The sequence below is a fragment of the Phaseolus vulgaris genome, chromosome 3, assembly GCF_000499845.2.
Source record: "Phaseolus vulgaris cultivar G19833 chromosome 3, P. vulgaris v2.0, whole genome shotgun sequence".
NCBI lineage: Eukaryota > Viridiplantae > Streptophyta > Magnoliopsida > Fabales > Fabaceae > Phaseolus > Phaseolus vulgaris.
Window position 1 is genome coordinate 52289880 of NC_023757.2, and position 21885 is coordinate 52311764.

The following is a 21885-nucleotide window of genomic DNA, read 5'->3' on the forward strand; positions in this document are numbered from 1 at the left end:
AGGCCATTGTTTAACTTGGAGGAGGATGTTTTAATGAGTCTACACAATTGGATGCAAGTGAGTGGAGAATCATGGATAAGGATAAATATGTTTTTTTTTCCCGTGTAACACGAAATTGGTTTTCCTCCTCTATTAAAACTATAGACAATGTGGATAGTTGTAGTAAGAAACTATTTGGACGAGTCATTGCCAGCACACGATGTTAACTCCTTTTTTGTTACTAGGCAAATGGACTTTTAGCATAGATTATATTATAATGTCCATGTTAACAATGAGTCACTGTCCACATCAACACAAAAGTTCAAGACTAAAATTGGAAATTGGTTTTAGTCCTGAATTTTCATATTGACGTGCACAATGACTCATCGTTAACATAAATGTTATATTATATATAACATTATAATATAGTTCATACTGAAAGTTTGTTTGTCACGTAAAAAAAGAGTTATGACTCATAACACTTTATTTTTATTTTATGTCGTTTGAAATAGTTATTTCAATTTATCACATATAGTTATTTTTCTCATATTCTCACAACTTTATCACATATATCTTATATATAAATATGAGGATGACCCATATCTTTTTTCTTTATTTTCTCAAGTTAGTATCCAGTATGTTTATCTTTGTTTAGACTCATCGTCATTGTTTCCCTTATATGTTCATATAAAATAGATGTTTTACATGATGATGAAAAAAAAGAGAGTAAAAGATTAGTGAAAGGAATAGATAAGTACTACCTAAAACATTTTTTGAATAAAGCTTACTTACCATGTTATAAACCTATTCAAGTTGTACAATACAAATTCTATGTACCAAGTTTGAAAAAAATATAATTAATTATGGTTTTAATGATAAGCCCATGAAGATATATTATAGATTGTACAATTCAAAATATGTTTCTAAATTATATAATCTAGAAATATATTATGAATTGTACAATTTCAGGTTGTGTAGTCCAAAAACTTGAATTATATTTTTATATATAAAAAATGTATTTTAGATTGTACAATAACATGTTTATGAATTTTACAATATAAAAATCTAAAACATTGGACATTTTAGACTTTTCCAACACATGGAGGTACATGAAGAAACCATGGGCATGGAGGAAGAAATAACCCTCTACATGTTGATGAATGATGATTCCAATTTTAAAATAACATATAACAAGTCCAAATTAACATGATTTAGAAGAATCATTAATGGGTTGGAGTTTAAGTAGTTGGACTAAATAAATTTTGAAGTCCATTTTCTTTACTATTAATGTTAGGCAAATTCTCTCTGCATCTCCATACATTTCCCTTCCACCTCCATACTTTTGTTTGAATTCCAACAATACTCCTTTATGTTGGAGAGCGTGGTGTCTTTTTCTTCATTTTCAAGTGGTGATGGTTGCTTGTGGTGGCTAGTGGCAAACATTGGTGGTTGAGATAAGTTTTGTTGTGTTTTCATTCATTTTTTTCATTTTTTTGGAAGTCACAAAATCCAGAAAAAGAACCAGAGAAGTACAAAAATGGATTAAAAAACTTTGCACTGAGAAACGTCGGATACAATGAATATTCTCGTTAACTCTCTCATACACGCTTAAATGATAGAACTGTCATCTCTTAAATGTTGCGACTAGATAAGAATAGAAGTATTGCAGCTAGAAAAGAGGTATGGAGGTGCATATGAGGTTATTTAAAAAGGGATTAGAGTTATTTAGTTTTTTTTAAAAGGTTACAACCGACTTTTCACAATTAATATGAAGATGCAGGGGGAGGTACGAAGGTGGAGGAAGAATTTTCCTTAATGTTAAGTAGAGGATGTTGGTCTTAGCCCACGATTCATCACTTTACTATTATAATTTGTTCATATCTTTACTTGACGTGGGATTTCTAACACATTTCCTGATATCGAAGACATCGAGTCTGATAATAGTATGGGACTCAATGACGGGTGACACAATAGGCCGAACTAATCTTAATGGCTCATATATCATATTAAAGTGATGATATTTAAGTTAATTCAACCTTACAAAAACTAATTTAATAAGATGAAGTTTAGACTCACTTATATATTATAATTTTGCTATATCTCTTTTCGATGTGAGTTTTTCAATACACATCCCTAATATCGAGGATATCGAGCATTCACGTTGAAGACATCTAGCATGGGAATACTATGGTGAAATTTGTTGTTCCATTAATTATCATTATGGTTGGAAAACATAAAACAATTAAAGTGATCTAGGCTACTTAAAAAACATGCAATATTTAAATAAAAAGAAATTACAGGTAGCAAAATGGGTCAATCTGACCATTTTTTGACCAAGTCCATCATTGGCCCGTCAACCTCTTTTTAAATGTTGTTTTTAAAAAAAAAAATCAGTTTTGTTTTTTTAAAATTTGTTATATATATTAAAAACACATTTAATCATATGAATATTGTGTACGATTGTAATTGATTAATTAGTGTCTCTAATAAGTTAAATTAAAATAAAAATCGTATTTGTAAGTGTTAAGAATTTTCTCACCTTTGTTGTTACCATTGTTCAAATAATTTCATGCTTTTGAAATGCTGAAATCTTAATCCATTGGGATTTGCATAAAAAGTCCTATGTAGTTCTTGCCTACATTATGAGAACTGGTGCATGTACCCTTGTTATGCAGTGACATAATTATGTGTAGGTTTATATTTTTATTATTTTAAGAAAAATTAAATTAAAAATAATAAGAGACAAACACTATTTGATAATATTAATTTAAGATATAAGATATATTTTAGTTCTCTTCTTCAAACAAGTGTAAAAACTAGATGCTTTTATAAGGGGGAGGAGACAGTTATGTAAAAATAAAGTGAAAATCTAGAAAAGTAAGGATGGTTTTATAGCATTATACAATTATATCGAACCCAATGATAACTAATTTTGTATACTTAAAATAAGAAACAAAAGAATGTTCAATGAATATGTTCCCAAGCTCCATGCACGACCTCATCATTTATGAAGGGGCGCAAAGACCACATTTGGCAGTAGCTTTCTAATTCTTCTAATGACATCCTCAGATCTAAAGCAGACACAATCTTTTCCTGCAAGAATAGGCAAACATTTTAAGGATTCTTCATATTCACTCACTTTAAGCTCACAAAAACACATCATTCATTACCTGCATCAAATAGTCTTGCTTTACCATGCTATATATGAAAGCCATCACCATGGCCAAATGTGTGATATCAGGACTTTGAGAATCAGACAAAGCATCCTTTTCCTCCTGAGTAAAGGTGTAATTGCTGTTTTAGTAAGCAGGAATTCCATAATTTCCACTACTGTATTTATATCATGCAAATGATTCTTGAATTTAGTGGAGTACAACTTCCCAACCAAGAAGAGAAAGAGGTCAGTGACCTTGGTAGAGGAGCAAATAACAAATTCTATGAAACAAGTATAATAACAAGCTTCACATAACACTCAATCAGCATTGCAATTCCAATAAGAAGTATCAACTGTTGGGGTTGCTTTTTCTTGGGGGAAGGGGAGAGCAGGGGAAGAAACTCAATCAAAGGAACATATGGAGAAAAAAGTTAGCAATTAAATTAGAAATTCTTCCAAAATAAGTAATAACATTACCAAATCATTATAGGTTGCTTGCTCATTTAATTCAACATCAAAATCCAGATCAGAGAAGGCTAATAGTTTTCCATCTGTAGTCTGAATAGCACTTGTTACATCCCCCAATAGACCTTCAAGTTCATCAAGTATTTCCTTAGCTGCAAAACATACATGACTAGTTAAATGCCAAACTAACTGCATGCTTATGAATGATTAATTTTTGGAATTAAAAATTTCTCTCAGAACTAGTTAAAATAAGCAATTACTTTTTAAAATAGCCTAAAGGTATATACTAAAACAAAGAAGGCAAGATCACCATGAAGGTTATAACATTAAGTTTACAACCCAAGAAATTTTATTTACAACACACAGTTGATATGAACTTTTAAATTAATGATGGCCAAACACAACGTTAGTATCTACAACAAAATATTTTCATAGAGGAGCTAGAAAGAAGCCCATTACTGATTAAGTAATGCAAATTAGAAAGCAATATTGACTAAATGAAAATAAGTTTCCTCCAAGTTGGAAATACATCTTCGTAAATTTACATTTTATTTGGATAGGGCATTTTAACGAGTTTCTTTTCCAATCTTCAAAAGATAAATACATATTCAAGTCTATCATAGGATGTATACGCTTATGGAAGCATAGCAGTCATGGATCAATTATTAAAAACACGAGGCCATACCTTTTCTTATATGGTTACAGAGTCCACGTGTGCATGAGTGAACTTCCGTATGCATATTTTGCCATATTAAAACAGTTGTATAGTCAGCAGCAGAATAAATAGCAATAAATTAATAAGTAGAATTCAATCGGAGAATTGATAACAAAAGATTGTACAATGCATATTAAAGCAAATATTTTTTTGGAACAAAGACACATAAAAGAATTAGAGAGAAGCTGAATAAGTGAGAAAAGCAGACAGGATAAATGTAAATAAACAAAATTGCAAGCTGATAGCAAACACTGATACTCGAATTTTATTATGTAAAGATAAAAAATACAAAAAAGAATACCAAACTTCTACATACATAAAACTATTTAGTACTCATAGCAGCAAACCATTAAGAGTCTTGAAGAGCTTATTTTACAGTTTTGGATTTGATTGAGTCACTTGTGGAGTTGCAGGAACAATAGGATTAGGAAGAAATATTTCAGGAATATAGGTAGAAACCAAAGGGGAATTAATGTGGAAGTGGTTGAAAAAAGATGTGGATATCGAAACTATGCTCATTAAAAATGTCATCTTTAGAAATAAAGATTCTGCCAGTTGAAGATAAACACATATATCCTTTATGACTGGCAGAATACCCCAAACCAAACTGATCTTGAAGACAATGCTTTGCTAAATTTTCAAAATAAATAAAAAATAGGAAAATTTAATGAGAACAGAATTCATGAATAAAAAGAGTAACTATTGTAAAACTGCATGAGTATAGTTTTGTAAAAAGTTATGAAATAATCTAATATTAACTTAATACTGCACTCAAAGAAAATCAATCTGTCATACTCCTGTTTAGTAGAATAAAGAAGATTCATTGGTAACACAGTATTGGTTCACTTTTAAAATATCAGACTCTAATAAAGAACAACATTCTCAATACATCATACTAAATTAAAAGGGTTAAGAAAAATAAATGTACTTATGAGTCACTAAGCCCATGTTGAGTCTAGAGATATACCCTAATAATGGAATGAGACAACCAATCCCAATAAAAAATAAAGAGCAGTACTTACAGTTTGTTAAACTCTGGATACTGTTGTTGAGCTTCCTACATCCAGAACTTATATAGGCTTTAACTCTCTTAGTTTCATTAGCCACAATTATCTTCTCCACTAATTTAGAATTCATATCTATAGGAGGCCTCCTAATAAACTCTGCACAATTAAAGTTAAAAGTTATAAAATAAGGAGGCGTTTTGTTCCATGGAATCCTTTTGCATTCCGGAAAAATGAAAGTACAAATCTTTATTCCTATGTTTGTTAGAAAGCTGGATACATTTGTTTGTACAATTTTTATATGCATGATAGAAGTTACTTTGTAACCTCCATTATAAAGTCCATTATTTTATTTTATTACTTTAATTAATTTAGAATTTAAAAAGTATTATCAGAAATATGAAAGCTAACCAAACATATTTTAGATATGTAGGAATAACTTTCCAATTATAACATTCCTGTGTAGACTTCGTTCCGGGGAATGATAAATCATGACTTGAAGCAAACGCCCCCGAAAGTGAATAATAAGCAATATCATTAGTTTACAGTAACACGTGCTAAAAAAATTCTGTATAATTACCAAGCGCTTGTTGAAATCCAGACAGCAGCTTGCTTCCAGCAATTCCCAACTCATCAATCTTTGCAATCCTATCATAGGGTAGCTGTTGAGAAATAAAAATTTATACAGATATATTATGTGATAAAGAGAATACAAAATATATTTTTTTTTCTTTCTATGTATACATATATGAGTGAGTATGTATGTGTTAGGGAACCAAGATTGTTAAAAAGAATAAAATAAGAAAACTGATAGAAAGTCTGGTATTATTGATGATCATAGGGAAATATTAAGGAAACAGTCCCACTGCCACAGAGCAATGCTCCTTGTCCATAGCAAACTAACAGATTATCCCTCTTTATATATGAGTGAGTGTGTTATGTTATGTGTTAAAAGAACCAATTTTCTTATAAAGGAAAGGAATAGGAAAACTGATGGTATTATTATTGATGATTAAAGGAAAGGGAAAGTTTCCCACTGCCAAGAGCAATGCTCCTCCAGAGAGCTAACACTCCCTGTCCATAACAAACTAACAGATTATCCCCTCTTTCTCTCTCTACTCAATCCCTCATACCCAATTTCCCTTACACAATTGGCATTTCTGATGTACCCCTTTGCACCTATTTTTTCTTCTTTCATGACCTTAGTAACACAAGGGGTTTTATCAATCTAGAGATCAATTTGATTTATTGATTCATGTGAATGAAATAATTACTCAGTATGAAGTAGTTCCAACCTAACAAGAATAATCCTTCACGCAAATTTATAATTTTGAAGGGTTAGCATCCGTCAAGGAAAACATATAATTTATTTACTTCACACACAAATATAACTACCACATATAGACCAATGATTTTTTGCACAGAAAATACAAAAAGCTAACAACTTGCAAGATTAGCAATTACCCTGTCATGAAAGCTCCGAATTTTTGAAAAATTTCTTCCTCCAATTCAGAAAGTGATTTGCCTTCCCTGCTTTCCATTCTGCAATTTATATGAAAAGAGTAGAAATCAATAAAAATAAATTGCATAATAGAAGAGAGATCTTAGTAGATGAACTCATTGAAAAACATATTTTAAAAGGCTAAAATACTGACCACTAGTTAAAAAGCTTGAATATCAAATTGCAATACTGACTTAATTAAGTATACGCATTTCCATGACTTGTCATAAAATTGCAACATCACATGGTTTTTTATAATTGTTAGATATTATTAGATATAATTAGATATTATTTGATATTATGAGATATTATAGATATTGTTAGATATCTCATATTTATGTAATGGGCTTAGCCCATATGTTTCTTTTTCCTATATAAACATAACTCTATGTGTTCAATATACACAAGGGATTTACCATATTCTTTCTTTTCCTTTAACATGGTATCAGAGCATAAGGTTAGAGTTTAGGGTTTAGGGTTCAATTTTTATGGGTGAATCCACTATTCACTGGAATTTTCCAGCCACCACCCCCACTGTCTCGTCGTACCCGCCTCCGGACCTTCGCCGGAACTTCGCCGGACCTTCACCGGAACTTCGCCGGACCTTCGCCGGAGCCGCCGCCGGAATCGCTGTCGGAGCCTTCATCTTTGTTGCTCCCGCCAATTAACCGGTGACTGGATTTGTCCTTATCTTTTATGGCTTCTTCCGCTTCCGCTGCCACTATGGCTTCTTCTTCAGTCATTATGCCGGATTCATCTATTTATACTAATTACGTCAATGTTCATCTTTCCATTGACAAATTGGATGGAACCAATTATGACACTTGGGCATCAGATATTAAATTATGGCTTAAGAGTCAAGGTTATGTTGATCATCTTACTCATCCTACTCTTGCTGAAAATGACGTTGTTCGTTGGTCGAAAATTGATGCTCAATTATGCATTGTTATCAAATCGACCATTCACTCATCTTTAAAACAAATTTTTCGTACCTATGAAACATGTTCAGAAGTTTAGGAACAAGCAAAATTATTATACACCAATGATACTCAACGTCTTTATGGTGTGTGTCAAAATCTTCTCACAATTGTTGCTCCCAAACGTCTTGATGGTACAATGGCAGAATATCTAGGTAAACTTCATGCTTTTCTTCATGATTTTAATGAGTTATTACCTCCTGCCTCTACTCCTTCTCAAGAACTAGAACAAAGATCCAAGTTCTTCATGTTATTGGGTTTACATGGTCTTCCTGATGATTATTCTCATGTTCGTGATCAAATTTTGGGATCTCCTATTGTGCCCAATTTTACTTCCACTTGTTCTACCCTTTTGCGCATGCCAGGTAAACACACCGCTGATATAACGTCTCATGTTGATGACTCTTCTGCTTTAGTATCTCAGCATAATGATCGTACTCGCCCTCACAAGTCGGGCAAAGGGCGTCACAAGTGTGACCATTGTGGCAGACTTGGCCACAAAATTGACAAATGTTATGCCTTACATGGTCGTCCTCCTAGATCTGTTGCGGTTGCTCAAATTGCCCCTGTGCAACCTTCTACCATGGACCATACTTCAATTGATACCCCAAGCCAGCCTGCTATTTTCAATGAATTTCTTAAATGGTATGAGGATCGTTAGAACCCTAGTTCCACGGTTTCTGTTGCACATTCAGGTACATCTTTTGTTGGCCTCACTCACTCCACTTCCCATGGCCCTTGGGTTCTAGATTCAGGTGCCACTGATCACATTACTGGTAATAAATCTTTTTTCTCTTCCCTATCTACTACGGGTTATTTACCTTCAGTTACCATGGCCAATGGATATAGGGTACCATCACATGGTGTTGGTACTATTAATCTTTTTTCATCTTTATCTATTGATAATGTTCTTTATGTCCCTGGGCCTCCATTTAACTTATTATCCATTAGTCGTCTCACTCGTTCCCTTGACTGTGTTATTTCTTTTACCAAAGATTCTGTTACTTTACAGGACCGAAGTTCGGGACAGATGATTGGCACCGGATGTGAGTCTCATGGACTTTATCAACTACAGATCTCTGCACATGTTGGCACAATTATGGATTCTCCATCTCTCATTCATGCTCGGTTGGGTCATCCTAGTCTTGCCAAGATGCAACAACTTGTTCCAAGTTTGTCTAATGTGTCTACTTTATCATGTGAGTCGTGTCAGTTAGGGAAACACATTCGTAGTTCTTTTCCTCGTAGTGTCTCACAACGTGCTTCATCTCCTTTTGCCTTAGTTCACTCTGACATTTGGGGACCAAGTCGTATTAAGTCTAATTTAGGATTTCAGTATTTGGTTACTTTTATTGATGATTATTCAAGATGTACTTGGGTATTTTTAATGAAAAACCGTTCTGAGTTGTTTTCTATATTTCAAATATTTTACAATGAAATTAAAAATCAATTTGGAATTTCCATCCGAATTTTGCGCAGTGATAATGGACGTGAGTATCTTTCTCATTTTTTTAAAAATTTTATGGCTTCTCATGGTATTCTTCATCAAACTTCATGTGCTTATACACCTCAACAAAATGGGGTAGCTGAGCGCAAGAATAGACATCTTGTTGAAACAACTCGTACTATTTTAATCCATGGTGATGTTCCTCAGCGTTTGTGGGGTGATGCTGTTCTTAGTGCATGTTATCTCATTAATCGCATGCCATCTTCAGTTTTAGATAACAAAATTCCTCATTCTATTTTATTTCCACATGACCCTCTCCACTCTTTACCTCCCAAAGTTTTTGGGTCCACATGTTTTGTTCATAATTTTAGTCCTGGTCTTGATAAATTATCTCCTAAGTCACACAAATGTGTCTTTTTAGGGTTCACTAGATCACAAAAAGGATATAAATGTTTCTCACCGTCTTTAAACCGTTATTTTATTTCAGCAGATGTCACCTTCAGTGAATCTTCCCTTTACTTTAAGTCTTGTCCTTCTCCTTCAATTTCTTCATCTAATCAAGTTAATATTCCTCTTGTTGTGCCTAGTGCACCTAACAATTCACCACCGCCGCCAACTCTTCAGGTTTATAGTCGTCGTCAACCGTCTCATCGTCCATCAGCAGACTCTATTCTGGTGCCAACACCTCATCCCCCTCCGGCTCCTATAGTTGAACCTCCGACTGTTGAACCTGATCTTCCTATTGCTATCCGTAAAGGTATACGTTCTACTCGTAATCCCTCTCCACATTATACTGCTTTGAGTTATCATAGACTATCTCAACCCTTTTATACCTGCCTTTCGTCTATTTCTTCTGTATCCATTCCAAAATCTGTAGGTGATGCCTTAGCCCATCCTGGTTGGCGTCAGGCCATGCTTGATGAAATGAATGCGCTTCAGAATAATGGAACTTGGGAACTTGTTCCTTTACCATCTAGGAAATCTGTTGTTGGTTGCAGGTGGATTTTTGCTATCAAAGTTGGTCCTGATGGTACTATTGATCGTCTCAAAGCTCGTCTTGTGGCTAAGGGTTATACCCAAATTTTTGGTTTAGACTATGGTGATACTTTTTCTCCAGTAGCAAAGATGGCCTCTGTTCGCTTATTCATAGCTATGGCTGCTCTTCAACAATGGCCTCTTTATCAACTGGATGTTAAAAATGCTTTTCTTAATGGGGATTTGCAGGAAGAAATTTATATGGAGCAACCTCCCGGTTTTGTTGCTCAGGGGGAGTCTTCTGGATTGGTATGTCGTCTTCGCAAATCCTTATATGGCCTCAAGCAGTCTCCTAGGGCTTGGTTTGGAAAATTTAGCAATGTTGTTCAACAATTTGGTATGACTCGCAGTGAAGGCGATCATTCAGTTTTTTATCGTCACTCGAGTGCTGGGTGTATCTATCTTGTAGTATATGTTGATGACATTGTTCTTACAGGCAGTGATCACCATGGCATCTCACAAGTAAAACAACACCTTTGTCAACACTTTCAGACCAAAGATCTTGGCAAACTCAGATATTTCTTGGGGATTGAGGTAGCACAATCCAATACTGGTATTGTTATCTCTCAAAGAAAATACGCATTAGATATTTTGGAGGAAATTGGGTTGATGAATTCGAAATCTGTTGATACTCCCATGGATCCCAACGTCAAGCTTCTACCCAATCAGGGGGAGCCTCTTTCAGATCCTGAGAAGTACAGGAGATTAGTTGGAAGATTGAACTATCTCACTGTTACTCGTCCTGATATTTCCTTTGCAGTCAGTGTGGTGAGTCAATTTCTTAATTCTCCATGTGAAGATCATTGGAATGCAGTCATTCGTATAGTGAAGTACATTAAAGGCTCTCCTGGAAAAGGTTTGTTATATGGTCATAATAACCATACTAAAGTCGTTTGTTATTCAAATGCTGATTGGGCAGGATCTCCATCTGATAGAAGGTCAACTTCTGGTTATTGTGTCTCCATTGGTGATAACTTGATCTCTTGGAAGAGCAAGAAACAAAGTGTTGTGGCAAGATCTAGTGCAGAAGCAGAATATAGAGCTATGGCCTCGGCTACTTGTGAGCTTATTTGGCTTAAACAGTTACTTAAAGAATTGCAATTTGGAGAGGTTACTCAAATGACACTGATATGTGATAATCAGGCTGCTCTTCATATTAGCTCAAATCCAGTTTTTCATGAAAGGACAAAACATATTGAGATTGATTGTCATTTCATTCGAGAAAAGATTATATCAGGAGATATCAAGACTGAGTTTGTTAATTCAAATAATCAATTAACAGATATTTTTACTAAACCCTTACGAGGACCTAGGATTGATTACATTTGTAACAAGCTGGGTACATATGATCTATATGCACCAGCTTGAGGGGGAGTGTTAGATATTATTAGATATAATTAGATATTATTTGATATTATGAGATATTATAGATATTGTTAGATATCTCATATTTATGTAATGGGCTTAGCCCATATGTTTCTTTTTCCTATATAAACATAACCCTATGTGTTCAATATACACAAGGGATTTACCCTATTCTTTCTTTTCCTTTAACAATAATCAATAAGAAATTGCAATGACCAGAGAATTGAGGGCTTACCTCAGTAAGACCAGAGGCAAGCAAAAGTGAGTGAAAGGACAACGGTGATAATGAGATTACTGAGTTAGACGGCCATGCAAAGACTCCAACAAAACCTAACAGAGTCAAAGACCAAATAATGTGAAATGAAAAAGAAAAAGCATTGCAACTAGAAATATACTGGAGATGATTTTTTTGAATTCCAAAATTCCACAAAATTAAATGTTGTTGAGGAATCAAATACCAAGAAACAAAGGAGTTAATCATTATGGGAAATGGAGTTATAAATGGGGAGGCTACTGAGAATAAATCAACAAAGAACTTGGTGGAGGATATATATCTAGTTAAATCAGAAAAGGTATTTAAAAAAAAAGAAAATATAACTGCGAATTGGTTGTACAAGAGGTGCATGTTGTGGATGAAGTACTAAAGCTCCAGGTGGACACCATTGTCAAGGAGAAGAAACAACCCATAATGAAGGAGCAAGTTCTGATAAGGGATGATGAGGTGTCACAAGGGGATGCAGGAAGATATGATCTAGAAAATCAATTTGTTGTGCAAGGAGAGGAGGATCAAAATTATTGCAACAAAAAATGGTATGTGTTTTAAAAATAACCAGTAAAGCCTTCAACTTATAACCCCTTGTAATTAATTCTCAAAACTAAATCTACAAGGATTAGTAGCCACAAATTTCAATTTTAGGCAAACTATTTGCCAAAATTAAAATTACAGGGGTTATCTGTCACATTGAGAGCCCAATGCTATTGAGTAATCCATGCAGTCATCCTCACCTACTGAAACAAGGTTACTGTTGTTTGTCACACATTGAAGTTATAGGTAGACTATTTACCAAAGTTAAAACTACAACAATTAACTGTTACATATTTAGAGTTTAAAAAATTTAATTGAAACTCTGAAACCATGAACTATTTGCCAAGGAGGCCCAAGTTAACTTGAGTAATATTCATTTTTACCAACGTTTACTAATAACTGTTAGTATGCAAAAAAGTGTGCAACAGATAGCCTGCGAATAGGACTACCCCAAGGATTCCATTCTCAAGATTTAAGTGGCCTACTTCTTGATCTTAGGTAAAACTTCCACATCTCATTCTTGGCAAACAAGTAAAGCGTACGAATAAATAACTCAAACTCACGAGCATCTAAACCATACGAACAATCTCGTTGTCAAATTAAAACTAATCAAACCAAGCCACACGCATTCTCAAGGCAAAAATGGAAGATGCCAATGTAGTCCTGTTGACCAAGCTCTTATGAAATGAGAGTGAAAATCACTTTGACAAAGAAGGGCATCTCATACGAGTGCAAGCAAGAAGACTTGGAAGCTTAAAGCTTTCTCCTTCTAGAGATGAATCCGGTTCACAAATGATACCAATTTTGATTCATAATGCAAGACCCTTAAATGTAGCAGGTAGTAGAACTGTAGAAGGTAAACATAAGAGGAAAAACAAGAAAGAATCAGACACAGAAATAACCTGATTCAATTGAAGTGTTAACGAACTTCAATCTACGTTCATGGAAGGAAGAATTCACTATAATCTAAGATTATAACTTTCACATTTTCTCTCCTAACAAACTCTCACTCAACTACAACTCAAAAGTTAGTCTCAACTGAAGATCCAAAGATCCTATTTATACAGCAATAACATTATAACTAACATGACAATCTTTCCCACAATCATCCTTATTCCCTAAACTCTAGTACATATATATATATATATATATATATATATATATATATATGACATCTATATAACCCACAAGAGCTTGATTGACAAGAAGCCACAGCAAACAAAACAAAATGTTTAAGAGAAAAAGGCTATGACTTTGATCGCAGCTCGAGGAGGAAGCTTTCTAACCACTTGCGAGCGTCGCGCGTGACGGCGGAGTCCAGCGAGGCTCCGTTCGCGTTCCAACTCCGGTTAGGTTTCCAGCTTTGCGCTTCAATGGCGATTTCAAGAATTAAGCTTTTTCAAAATTTTAAGAATTAAAATAAGCTATTTTAAATTTTAAGAATAAAAAAGTATATTTATTTTAAATAATAAAAACTAAAAGTATAATTAAAATAATTGTGTGTCCAAATAGTAATCTAAAAATCTTATAGTTTCAATTTTATTATTTAAAATTTTGAAATAACCATTATTAATAAAAAAACTATAGTAGAGATCGTATTCAGATTAAAATTTAGATCTTATAGAAATTTTGCATTCAGATATGCATGACCTAAAACCTTAAATTTTAAATAAAAAATAAATCATAAAAGATTCTTAAAAACATTATTAATTAAATAAAATATTAATACATAAAGATCTTATAGCACCAACCATAAATAATTTTTTTTTTAATTTAAGTTATTAAAAAATTTAAAAATCCATAATAAACCATTTTCTTTATCATTCAAGCAGTCAAATAACAAATAGTTTAAACCAAAGAGTTCTCATACCACTTTGATGAGAAATTCAACATAATAAAATAATAACTCAACAAAAACAATAAACTGCGGATAATAATTTTCTAACTTGTAAGAATCTGTGAGGAACAATAACAAATAATGGCAACAACAAAAAAAATGTTGAAAACACTATTGCAGTGTAAGAGAAATTTCTTACTTCTCAAATATCTGAACCGCCAGATTGAAATACCACACGTTATAAACCTGTTGACAAAATTTCAACCCAATCCAACGACATCAGCGGTGGTCGGAAGTTGTTGGACGACATGAACACAAACACAAAAATATGTATCATCTCTATAATGTAGACCACAAATATACGAATTTATATATTATATAATTATGAATTATATAAATTAACAATAAAAATTTATGTACACAATCAGTTTTCTTTTATAGGAAAAAAATATTTTTCATGACTAATTCAGAAGGATTTGTTCCTTATTTTTATAATCATAATAAAATTTTATATAATAAGTTTAAATTTTTAAAAATTAATATATTTTTTTTAAAATTGTGTTATAATAGTTAATACTTTTAAATTTAACACTTTCCCTATACGTATATTATTAGTGTCGTTCAAGTGTTAACCTCTAATACACATGTTCAACAACATGAACATGCTATCTAAGAGGTGTCCGAACATTAGGATTTAGGTTAACTTTTGGAAGTTCTTTATGTATGAATAAGACATAGTGTGTGGGCGCAATTATAACTCAATATAAAGGAATCTGGATCGGGTTGGAACGGGTCGGGTCGGGTCGGTCCGATAATCATTGCAGGAAGGTATCGGAAATATAATACGATGAGATTGGATCAGTGAGTGTAAGAAATTTTTTTGCAATATGACCCAATCACCAATAATTAAACAATAAATAAAAAATAAATAAATAAATTCTGTAACCTGACGAACACAATAAAAGGAGCTACTCTTGCAGTTCCAAATCCTTTTTTTCCCTTTCTTTTGGGTTTCCCTAATCAACGATTCGGGCTGTGCTGTGTTCTGCATCAATTGTTCATTGTAAGTTCTCTCTCGTTCCTCGTTCGCAATCTCCGCTTCTTCAATTGCTTTAATCTTTTAACGCTTTCATTTTCGTATGCGTTCGATGTGGCTTCTTCCGATTCAATATTGGGTTTCTCTCGTCGCGTAATCCCTTCAATTCCCCAATTCTTTATGCAGTTGGGAATTCGGGAACAATCAATAATTGGATATTTTTAACTTTTGGTTTTATTTCTCCATACTGGTGAATTGTGCTTCTCGTAACCCTAATTTTAGTTTTGCTGAGGAGATTGTTTTAATGCTGCTTTGTGTCCTATCGGATTGGGTACTTTTCTTGTTTTTCAATTAATCTTGTTTTTTGTGTAATTGGCACCGACAGAACGACCATTCCAGGAAATACTCGTTGCAATTGGTTATTCTGCTGTTGTTGTTGAAACAACAATGCGGGGGTATGACAATGAAGGAGATGTAAGCATTCCTGACTTTGTAGGGTTTAAGTCAACATTTCCCATTGTACTTTTATTTGTTCAATTACTGCCTTCCCTTCTGTCTTTTGAGTTTTAGGCAGCATCTTTTGCCTGATGATAATTTCTATTTGATGGAACCACAGGAATATGATGATTATTACGAAGATGAAGGACAGGATGAGTATGAAGAGGAGGGTGAGCAAGAGTATGGAGAAGAGGAAATGGAGCCTAGGAAACCTTCAAAGGAAGAAACTGAGTACCTTGAGTTTAGGCAGAAGCTGAAAGAATCAATTAGAAAGCAGATGAAGAAGGAGGGTAGTGGTAGTAGTACATCGCGCCTGGATGCCACAGACCGAAGGAAGAATAAGCTTCCTTATGATAAGTGAGTCTTGCAACCATATTTTCACCAACAACTTTTTACATGAGTGCTTTGAGGAAGTCTCGAGCTAAAATATCCTATTTTGATTGGGGCTTTGGTTCAAGAATCCAATTTTTTGTTCTTTTTGTAAGTTCGATTGTACCTTCTCTCTTTAGCGCTGCCCTTTGGGGGCATGACAACCTTGATCTGATTAATAAAGTCGCTTCTTTATTAGAGAAAACTATATGAAATCAGTTGCTAGAGGGAGGGACATAATTTCATTTTCTTATTCGATTAATTTTTATTTTTATTTGTTTTCAACAATATCTGGAAGATTTTTTGTGTTGGGAGGCTAGTTACTGCCTAGCCACCATTCTTTTCACTTTTTTCTACATCTGGATAGATTTTTTCATTATCTTATAAAAGGTAAGATGCTCAGCCGAATGCACACAATCCTTAAGTTTGTTCTTTAACTGAGCATTTACTTTTTATATTGATTATGTGTGATCATTTTTTTTAGTGTAATATCTGAGTTTAATCTTGCATAGTCTAATATTTGTGTACGGTTTTTAAGGTATCTGTTATTTCATTTATGCAAATTGTGATTTGGGGCTTAAGGTGTTATTGTTTTCTTTTGGCTTGTTTGTGTGTTATTATTATACATGCTCTTTATTGATGAACATTGAGTTTGCTTGGCATGCTGTCTTGGTTAGTTGAATTTTGCTTATTGAAATAGTGAAAATATTATCTCCTTCTTTTGTTGCAGTTATGGTTCCTTTTTTGGTCCATCTCAACCAGTTATTGCACAGAGAGTAATCCAGGAGAGCAAGTCATTGCTGGAAAACCAGCATTTGGCATCTAAGGTTCCTAACCCTCATCATGCTGTAAGTTTTCAGAGTCTCTGTTTCAGTTTCAGTGTTCCTTCATTAGAACTTCTGTATAATATTATTGATCTTCATTTTGTAAATTCCTTTATTTTTTTGAAGGGATATTGAACATTTTAAAACTGACTATTTGGGATCTTATAGCAATTAGCACCTTATTTCCCATTTAGCAATGTGACAAAAAATTGAAAGAGGCTATAAAGCAATAAAAACAGTTGTATAAGAAACTTGACCTGTTTATTATTTAAATGTTTTCCCTTTCCAGTTTCGCATGCCCTCTTTTGAGTAGAGGAATACCTTGGTAAGGTGTAGTGTTTGATGTAGTGGATTTATCAATGTAGTAAATTTATACTTTAATGCCAAACTCCCAATGTTGTACTCCTTATTGTGACCTGGGAAGCTCCCTTGGCCGTGATTCATATTGTATAAGACTAAACTGAAATCTGTAAAGCAGCGTGAAGCATCCCCAAAAGGATAGTGTAGCATATCAAAGTGACCTATATGCCAAACATAAGAATTACGAAGCAAAAATAATTTCTATTACATCCATTGGGTACTAGATGATAGAAGTACTCAAATTGGACAAGAGGTTGGCCTTGCCATTGAAGACTGAAAAAGGGCTTAGCTTGAACTCGTAAATCCACTAGTTGACCTAATTATTAGCTTAAACATCAGGCCAGGGTATTGTAACATATTTCATCCTATAAATGATATATCTAATTTAATTATTGTCATCTATGTTTTTCAATAGTGAATACTCATCCGAATAGATATCCCGAGAAACGTGTGTTGCTGTATGACCAAAACCACTTATTGCCATGCCAAAAGTTTAAGTTGTTAGTAGAGGCTCAACTCACATACATGTAAACATCTTGCATCAGGTGTGGTCCCTTCCATAAATTTTTTGATTGAATCTGGCCCATAGAGCAAACATATACCCTCGTGGTCCTTTGGGCATTATCATTTCATGTCAAACTTTGAACCTACACTTGCTCTGATGCCAGATGATATGACAAAGAGCACATATCAGCTTGCCAAAAGCATAAGCTGGCAGGTGCAAATATAGCACCCTGCATTAGATACCCTTTCCTATTTAAGCCGTTGGGTATGGGCTAGGGCATTAGGTTGAAACCTGACCCATAGATTTAATGTACTCTCCTGACCCTTTGGGCATGCCAATTACAAATTTAAACCCCACCATATGCTTCAAAGTGTTGTAAATGCACCTAAACCTTTTGATTTTTAACATGATATGAAAGTGGAGTGTTAGATCTTTTACATCTACTCTTGGAGAAGGGTTTGCCACTTCTTGGAAATTAGATTGTCTAGCATTGCTTCGCAATGTTTAGATAAGTCAGCACAGTATCTCTTTTCCTCTTTGTGCTTATTTAAATGACATATACCATTTGTCTTGTGTTTTTTGGTTTTATACTTGTAATTGTAACTTGATTTATTATTTATTATTTCTAACTTTAAATCCTAAAGCTTAAGCGGGGAAGGTTAGAATATATTTAGAGTATCTTAATGTCAGAACTTACTTATTCTGGAGTACATTAGTAATCAAATTGCAGAACCTTGTGAATTGTTTCTTTATTCTATTATATCTTCTGTTTATCTCTCCTTAATTTAATTAGGTTATTTTTCTTATTGTATGTAGATTTAGTCTTGTACCAGTTATACTAGTACTTGACCTAATGATTAGTATAAATAAGATTTAGTTAGGGCATTCTAACGTATTACTGTCAATCAATATCAATATCTAGTTAGTGTAATTGTTGTTATCTATCATAATGTTAAAATGAATTTTGCTCTAATACTGCGAATATGCAGTAGTTAGATGATTTTTAATTTATTTTTCTCCTGGAGTATCTTTTGAATGTTGCTTCCTTCTGCAGAAGAAAAACCAGAATAAAGCACCTAGTGGTGGTTCAAAGTCTTCATCTCATAATCCGCCACCCAAAGTCAGCGAGGTCTTGTTTCTATCTGTTACACTTTGCATGTAACTTTGTGGTTTAACTTGTATGCTGTAGATGATTATTTTTCTTTTTTATACAGGTGCAAGTTAAAGCCCAGAAACGCAAGGATACTAGAGATTACTCGTTTCTTTTATCTGATGACGCGGAGCTTCCAGCAGCTTCTAAAGCTCCCCCACCTCAGAATATGCATATACGAAATTCTGGTATATTGCTCTTGGCTATCTGTTTATATGGTGTTGATTGTTGGATTAAAACATGTTATTGTAATTAAGGAAACTTATACAGGATTTTTGCTGATGTTGAAGAGGGACGACCAGCTCAAGTTCCAGCAAGGAGTAAAGTGCCTCTAAGCAATGGCAGCAAGCATGTTCGTACAAGTCATGAGGAACGAAACCTAGGTTCTGGGGCTGGCCGTATGCCTCCTAAATCAGGATCTGGTTATAAGACTAGTTCAACCAGTAAACCTAGTATGGCATCAGCTGACTCTAGGAAACAGCTTGGTAACAACAGTGGTCATGGACCAGGCCGGCCAGTTGGGTCAAATGGCATGTCTTCAAAGATGTCTGTTGGTAGCACTGGGAACAAGTCTTCAACACCTGGTATAAAAAACCCTGTTAATGGTATGCCAAAATCACTCCCTTTAAAGACTCATCCACCTCCGAGGCAGAGTGTGGAGCAAAGAATTCCAAGGCAGAGTTTTGAACAAGGAAATCCTCGGCAGAGCTTGGAACAAAGAATTCCAAGGCAGGGCATGGAACAAAGAATTCCAAGGCAGGGCATGGAACAAAGAATTCCAAGGCAGGGCATGGAACAAAGAATTCCAAGGCAGGGCATGGATCAAAGAATTCCAAGGCAGGGCATGGATCAAAGAATTCCAAGGCAGGGCATGGAACAAAGAATTCCAAGGCAGAGCATGGATCAAAGAATTCCAAGGCAGAGCATGGATCAAAGAATTCCAAGGCAGAGCATGGATCAAAGAATTCCAAGGCAGAGCATGGATCAAAGAAAAGACGTACGAGAACTAAGTAGGCCTAAAATGATGCCAAAACAACCAGTGGCATCATCAAAACCACAGGTATGATGCTATATATTTTTGTTTACTTACACATGGGTCCCTTATATTGTGGACTTTTACCTTATATTTAAAATGCTCACTTGTTTTGCAGATAAATAGGCCACTTAAACAAAATTCAATGCATACTGCTTCACAAGATCATCGTCCCAAGCCTAAGGTTGGGAGACGACCCTTTGATGATGAGGAGGACGAAATGGATATCAGTAACATGATCAGATCAATGTTTAAGTGAGATTTTTGTTTTTCAGATTGATATGCAGATAACATTGAGTTTTTACGAATGAGCTTTTAATAATCTTTTGTTGGACCATTTGCAGCTACAACCCCAAGAAGTTTGTTGACGATGATGACGATGATGATATGGAGGCAGGTTTTGATGAAATCATGAGGGAAGAAAGGATGAGGTTTGTTTCTTTCTGATTAAAACTGAAAAATATGATTTCTTAAAGTGTTCAGTCTTGATTTTAGTTGTTCATTAAATTTAACTGAAGCTAATGCAAAGTTTTTCTTCTCCTCATTTTGTGTTCAAAAGTTGGCCTTACAAGAAACTCCTCACACTTCATGATGCTCACTTTACATTCTTTTCTTCGCATCAAACTAAATGCATGCGTCAAATACTTTGGTTTCAAATTCATTTTACTACATAACTGTTATAAATCTTACTGTTGTAATTTATGCATATGATTCCTGAATGACGTTGCTTCATAACAAGTAGTTGTCTGGGTTGTCGATGATTTTGTGTAATGCGCTTGCAGTGCCAAAATTGCTAGAAAGGAGGACGAGGAGCAACTTAGATTAATTGAGGAGGAAGAGGAAAGAGAGAGAAGAAGACGAATGGCGAAGTTGAAGAAACGGAAGCTTGGTGAGTAGCAGTTATAGTATTAACACCAAGACCATCGTTTGGCTTCGGAAACATGTCATTGTTTTTGGCATAATGAAAATTCCCTTTTTCCAAGGGTAGTTTAATCATGAGATTAAATTATTCAATTCATCAATGAGAAGATAGAAAAATATTTGCCCTCACATTCAGCTTGTTTCAATTTGAATTACATGGAAAATATATACCAATGTGTAAACCGAGTTTCGTTTTTAGTCGAAGGGCTGTGGTAGGGGTTGCATTATAAGATTTGACCTTTGCACATTGATTGACAGTCATTATACCCAGTGGATTGATTGGAAAGTGAGAGATTTTCAACATTCTGCTTTATTTATCATTCTCTGCTTCATAATCTTCCTATTTTTTTTGTACAAAGATGACACTAAGGTTCCAAGTTTGGATTTTGTACAGACTATCAAATTCCTGCAACTAGGCCTTTTTTTTCTTCGATAAAATTCAAACAAGGTTTCTGGTCTTTTTAAACGTTTGGATAGAAACAGAGTATAAGGAAATATATAGCAAGGAAAAACAATATAATTTTAAATTTTGCAGATTTTTAGTAAAAATAGAGAGGAACATTATTTTTGCGAAATTAGCGGAAAGGCTGGAATGAATTGTGTAACTTGTAAAGTTATAGTATATTTTTTAAAGTAATTGATTTTAGATGAGAAAATACTATAATTATATATAATTTATTTGTCACATACAAAGAAGTGTTGAGGAATTCTTTCATTTTCTTTCTTACATATAGGCATATGGTGAAGATCTTTTATATTCAGTGATAATATCTTAAATGTATATGGTAAAAAAGTGGTCTGCCGTTCAATATAATATTTACTTTGTAAGTACTTTTCACTAAATCTTATTATAACTAAGCAAATTTCATTGTAATATTTACTTTGTATTTTATGTTTCTCTTTTA

General features: G+C 34.0%; 2 protein-coding genes across 3 annotated transcripts; one reads left to right on the forward strand and one right to left on the reverse strand.

Moving 5' to 3' along the window:
* Window positions 1-2731: 2731 nt before the first annotated feature.
* On the reverse strand, window positions 2732-13842 carry LOC137808681 (uncharacterized). The gene is made up of 8 exons (XM_068609927.1): window positions 13701-13842; window positions 6782-6859; window positions 5898-5965; window positions 5336-5476; window positions 4284-4325; window positions 3611-3750; window positions 3150-3254; window positions 2732-3072 (listed from the first exon to the last, which is right to left on the reverse strand). The coding sequence occupies exons 2-8, from the start codon at window positions 6856-6858 to the stop codon at window positions 2944-2946; spliced, it is 702 nt and encodes a 233-aa protein (XP_068466028.1). The 5' UTR covers window position 6859; window positions 13701-13842; the 3' UTR covers window positions 2732-2943.
* Window positions 13843-15026: 1184 nt separating this feature from the next.
* LOC137808682 (uncharacterized) lies at window positions 15027-21281 on the forward strand. 2 transcript variants are annotated; one of them, XM_068609928.1, is made up of 10 exons: window positions 15027-15347; window positions 15706-15794; window positions 15937-16175; window positions 16918-17035; window positions 18931-19005; window positions 19091-19214; window positions 19317-20086; window positions 20178-20314; window positions 20404-20490; window positions 20842-21281. In XM_068609928.1, exons 2-10 carry the CDS (start codon window positions 15768-15770, stop codon window positions 20954-20956), a joined length of 1692 nt encoding a protein of 563 aa, XP_068466029.1. In that variant the 5' UTR covers window positions 15027-15347; window positions 15706-15767; the 3' UTR covers window positions 20957-21281. The 2 variants fall into 2 exon arrangements, with proteins under 2 accessions (XP_068466029.1, XP_068466031.1); XM_068609930.1 differs by lacking the exon at window positions 15027-15347 and adding an exon at window positions 15552-15570.
* Window positions 21282-21885: the final 604 nt, after the last annotated feature.

Excerpts from the sequence above, each read along its gene's own strand:
- LOC137808681 (XM_068609927.1), bottom strand. The coding sequence starts at position 6,858 with ATGGAAAGCAGGGAAGGCAAATCACTTTCTGAATTGGAGGAAGAAATT. Across the intron at positions 4,326-5,335 it reads TATCCAGAGTTTAACAAACT|TTCACTCATGCACACGTGGA; the intron begins GTAAGTACTGCT and ends TGCATACGGAAG. Across the intron at positions 3,255-3,610 it reads AAGCAACCTATAATGATTTG|GAGGAAAAGGATGCTTTGTC; the intron begins GTAATGTTATTA and ends ACCTTTACTCAG.
- LOC137808682 (XM_068609928.1), top strand. The coding sequence starts at position 15,768 with ATGCGGGGGTATGACAATGAAGGAGAT. Across the intron at positions 17,036-18,930 it reads TTCCTAACCCTCATCATGCT|AAGAAAAACCAGAATAAAGC; the intron begins GTAAGTTTTCAG and ends TTCCTTCTGCAG. Across the intron at positions 19,006-19,090 it reads CGCCACCCAAAGTCAGCGAG|GTGCAAGTTAAAGCCCAGAA; the intron begins GTCTTGTTTCTA and ends TTTTTTATACAG.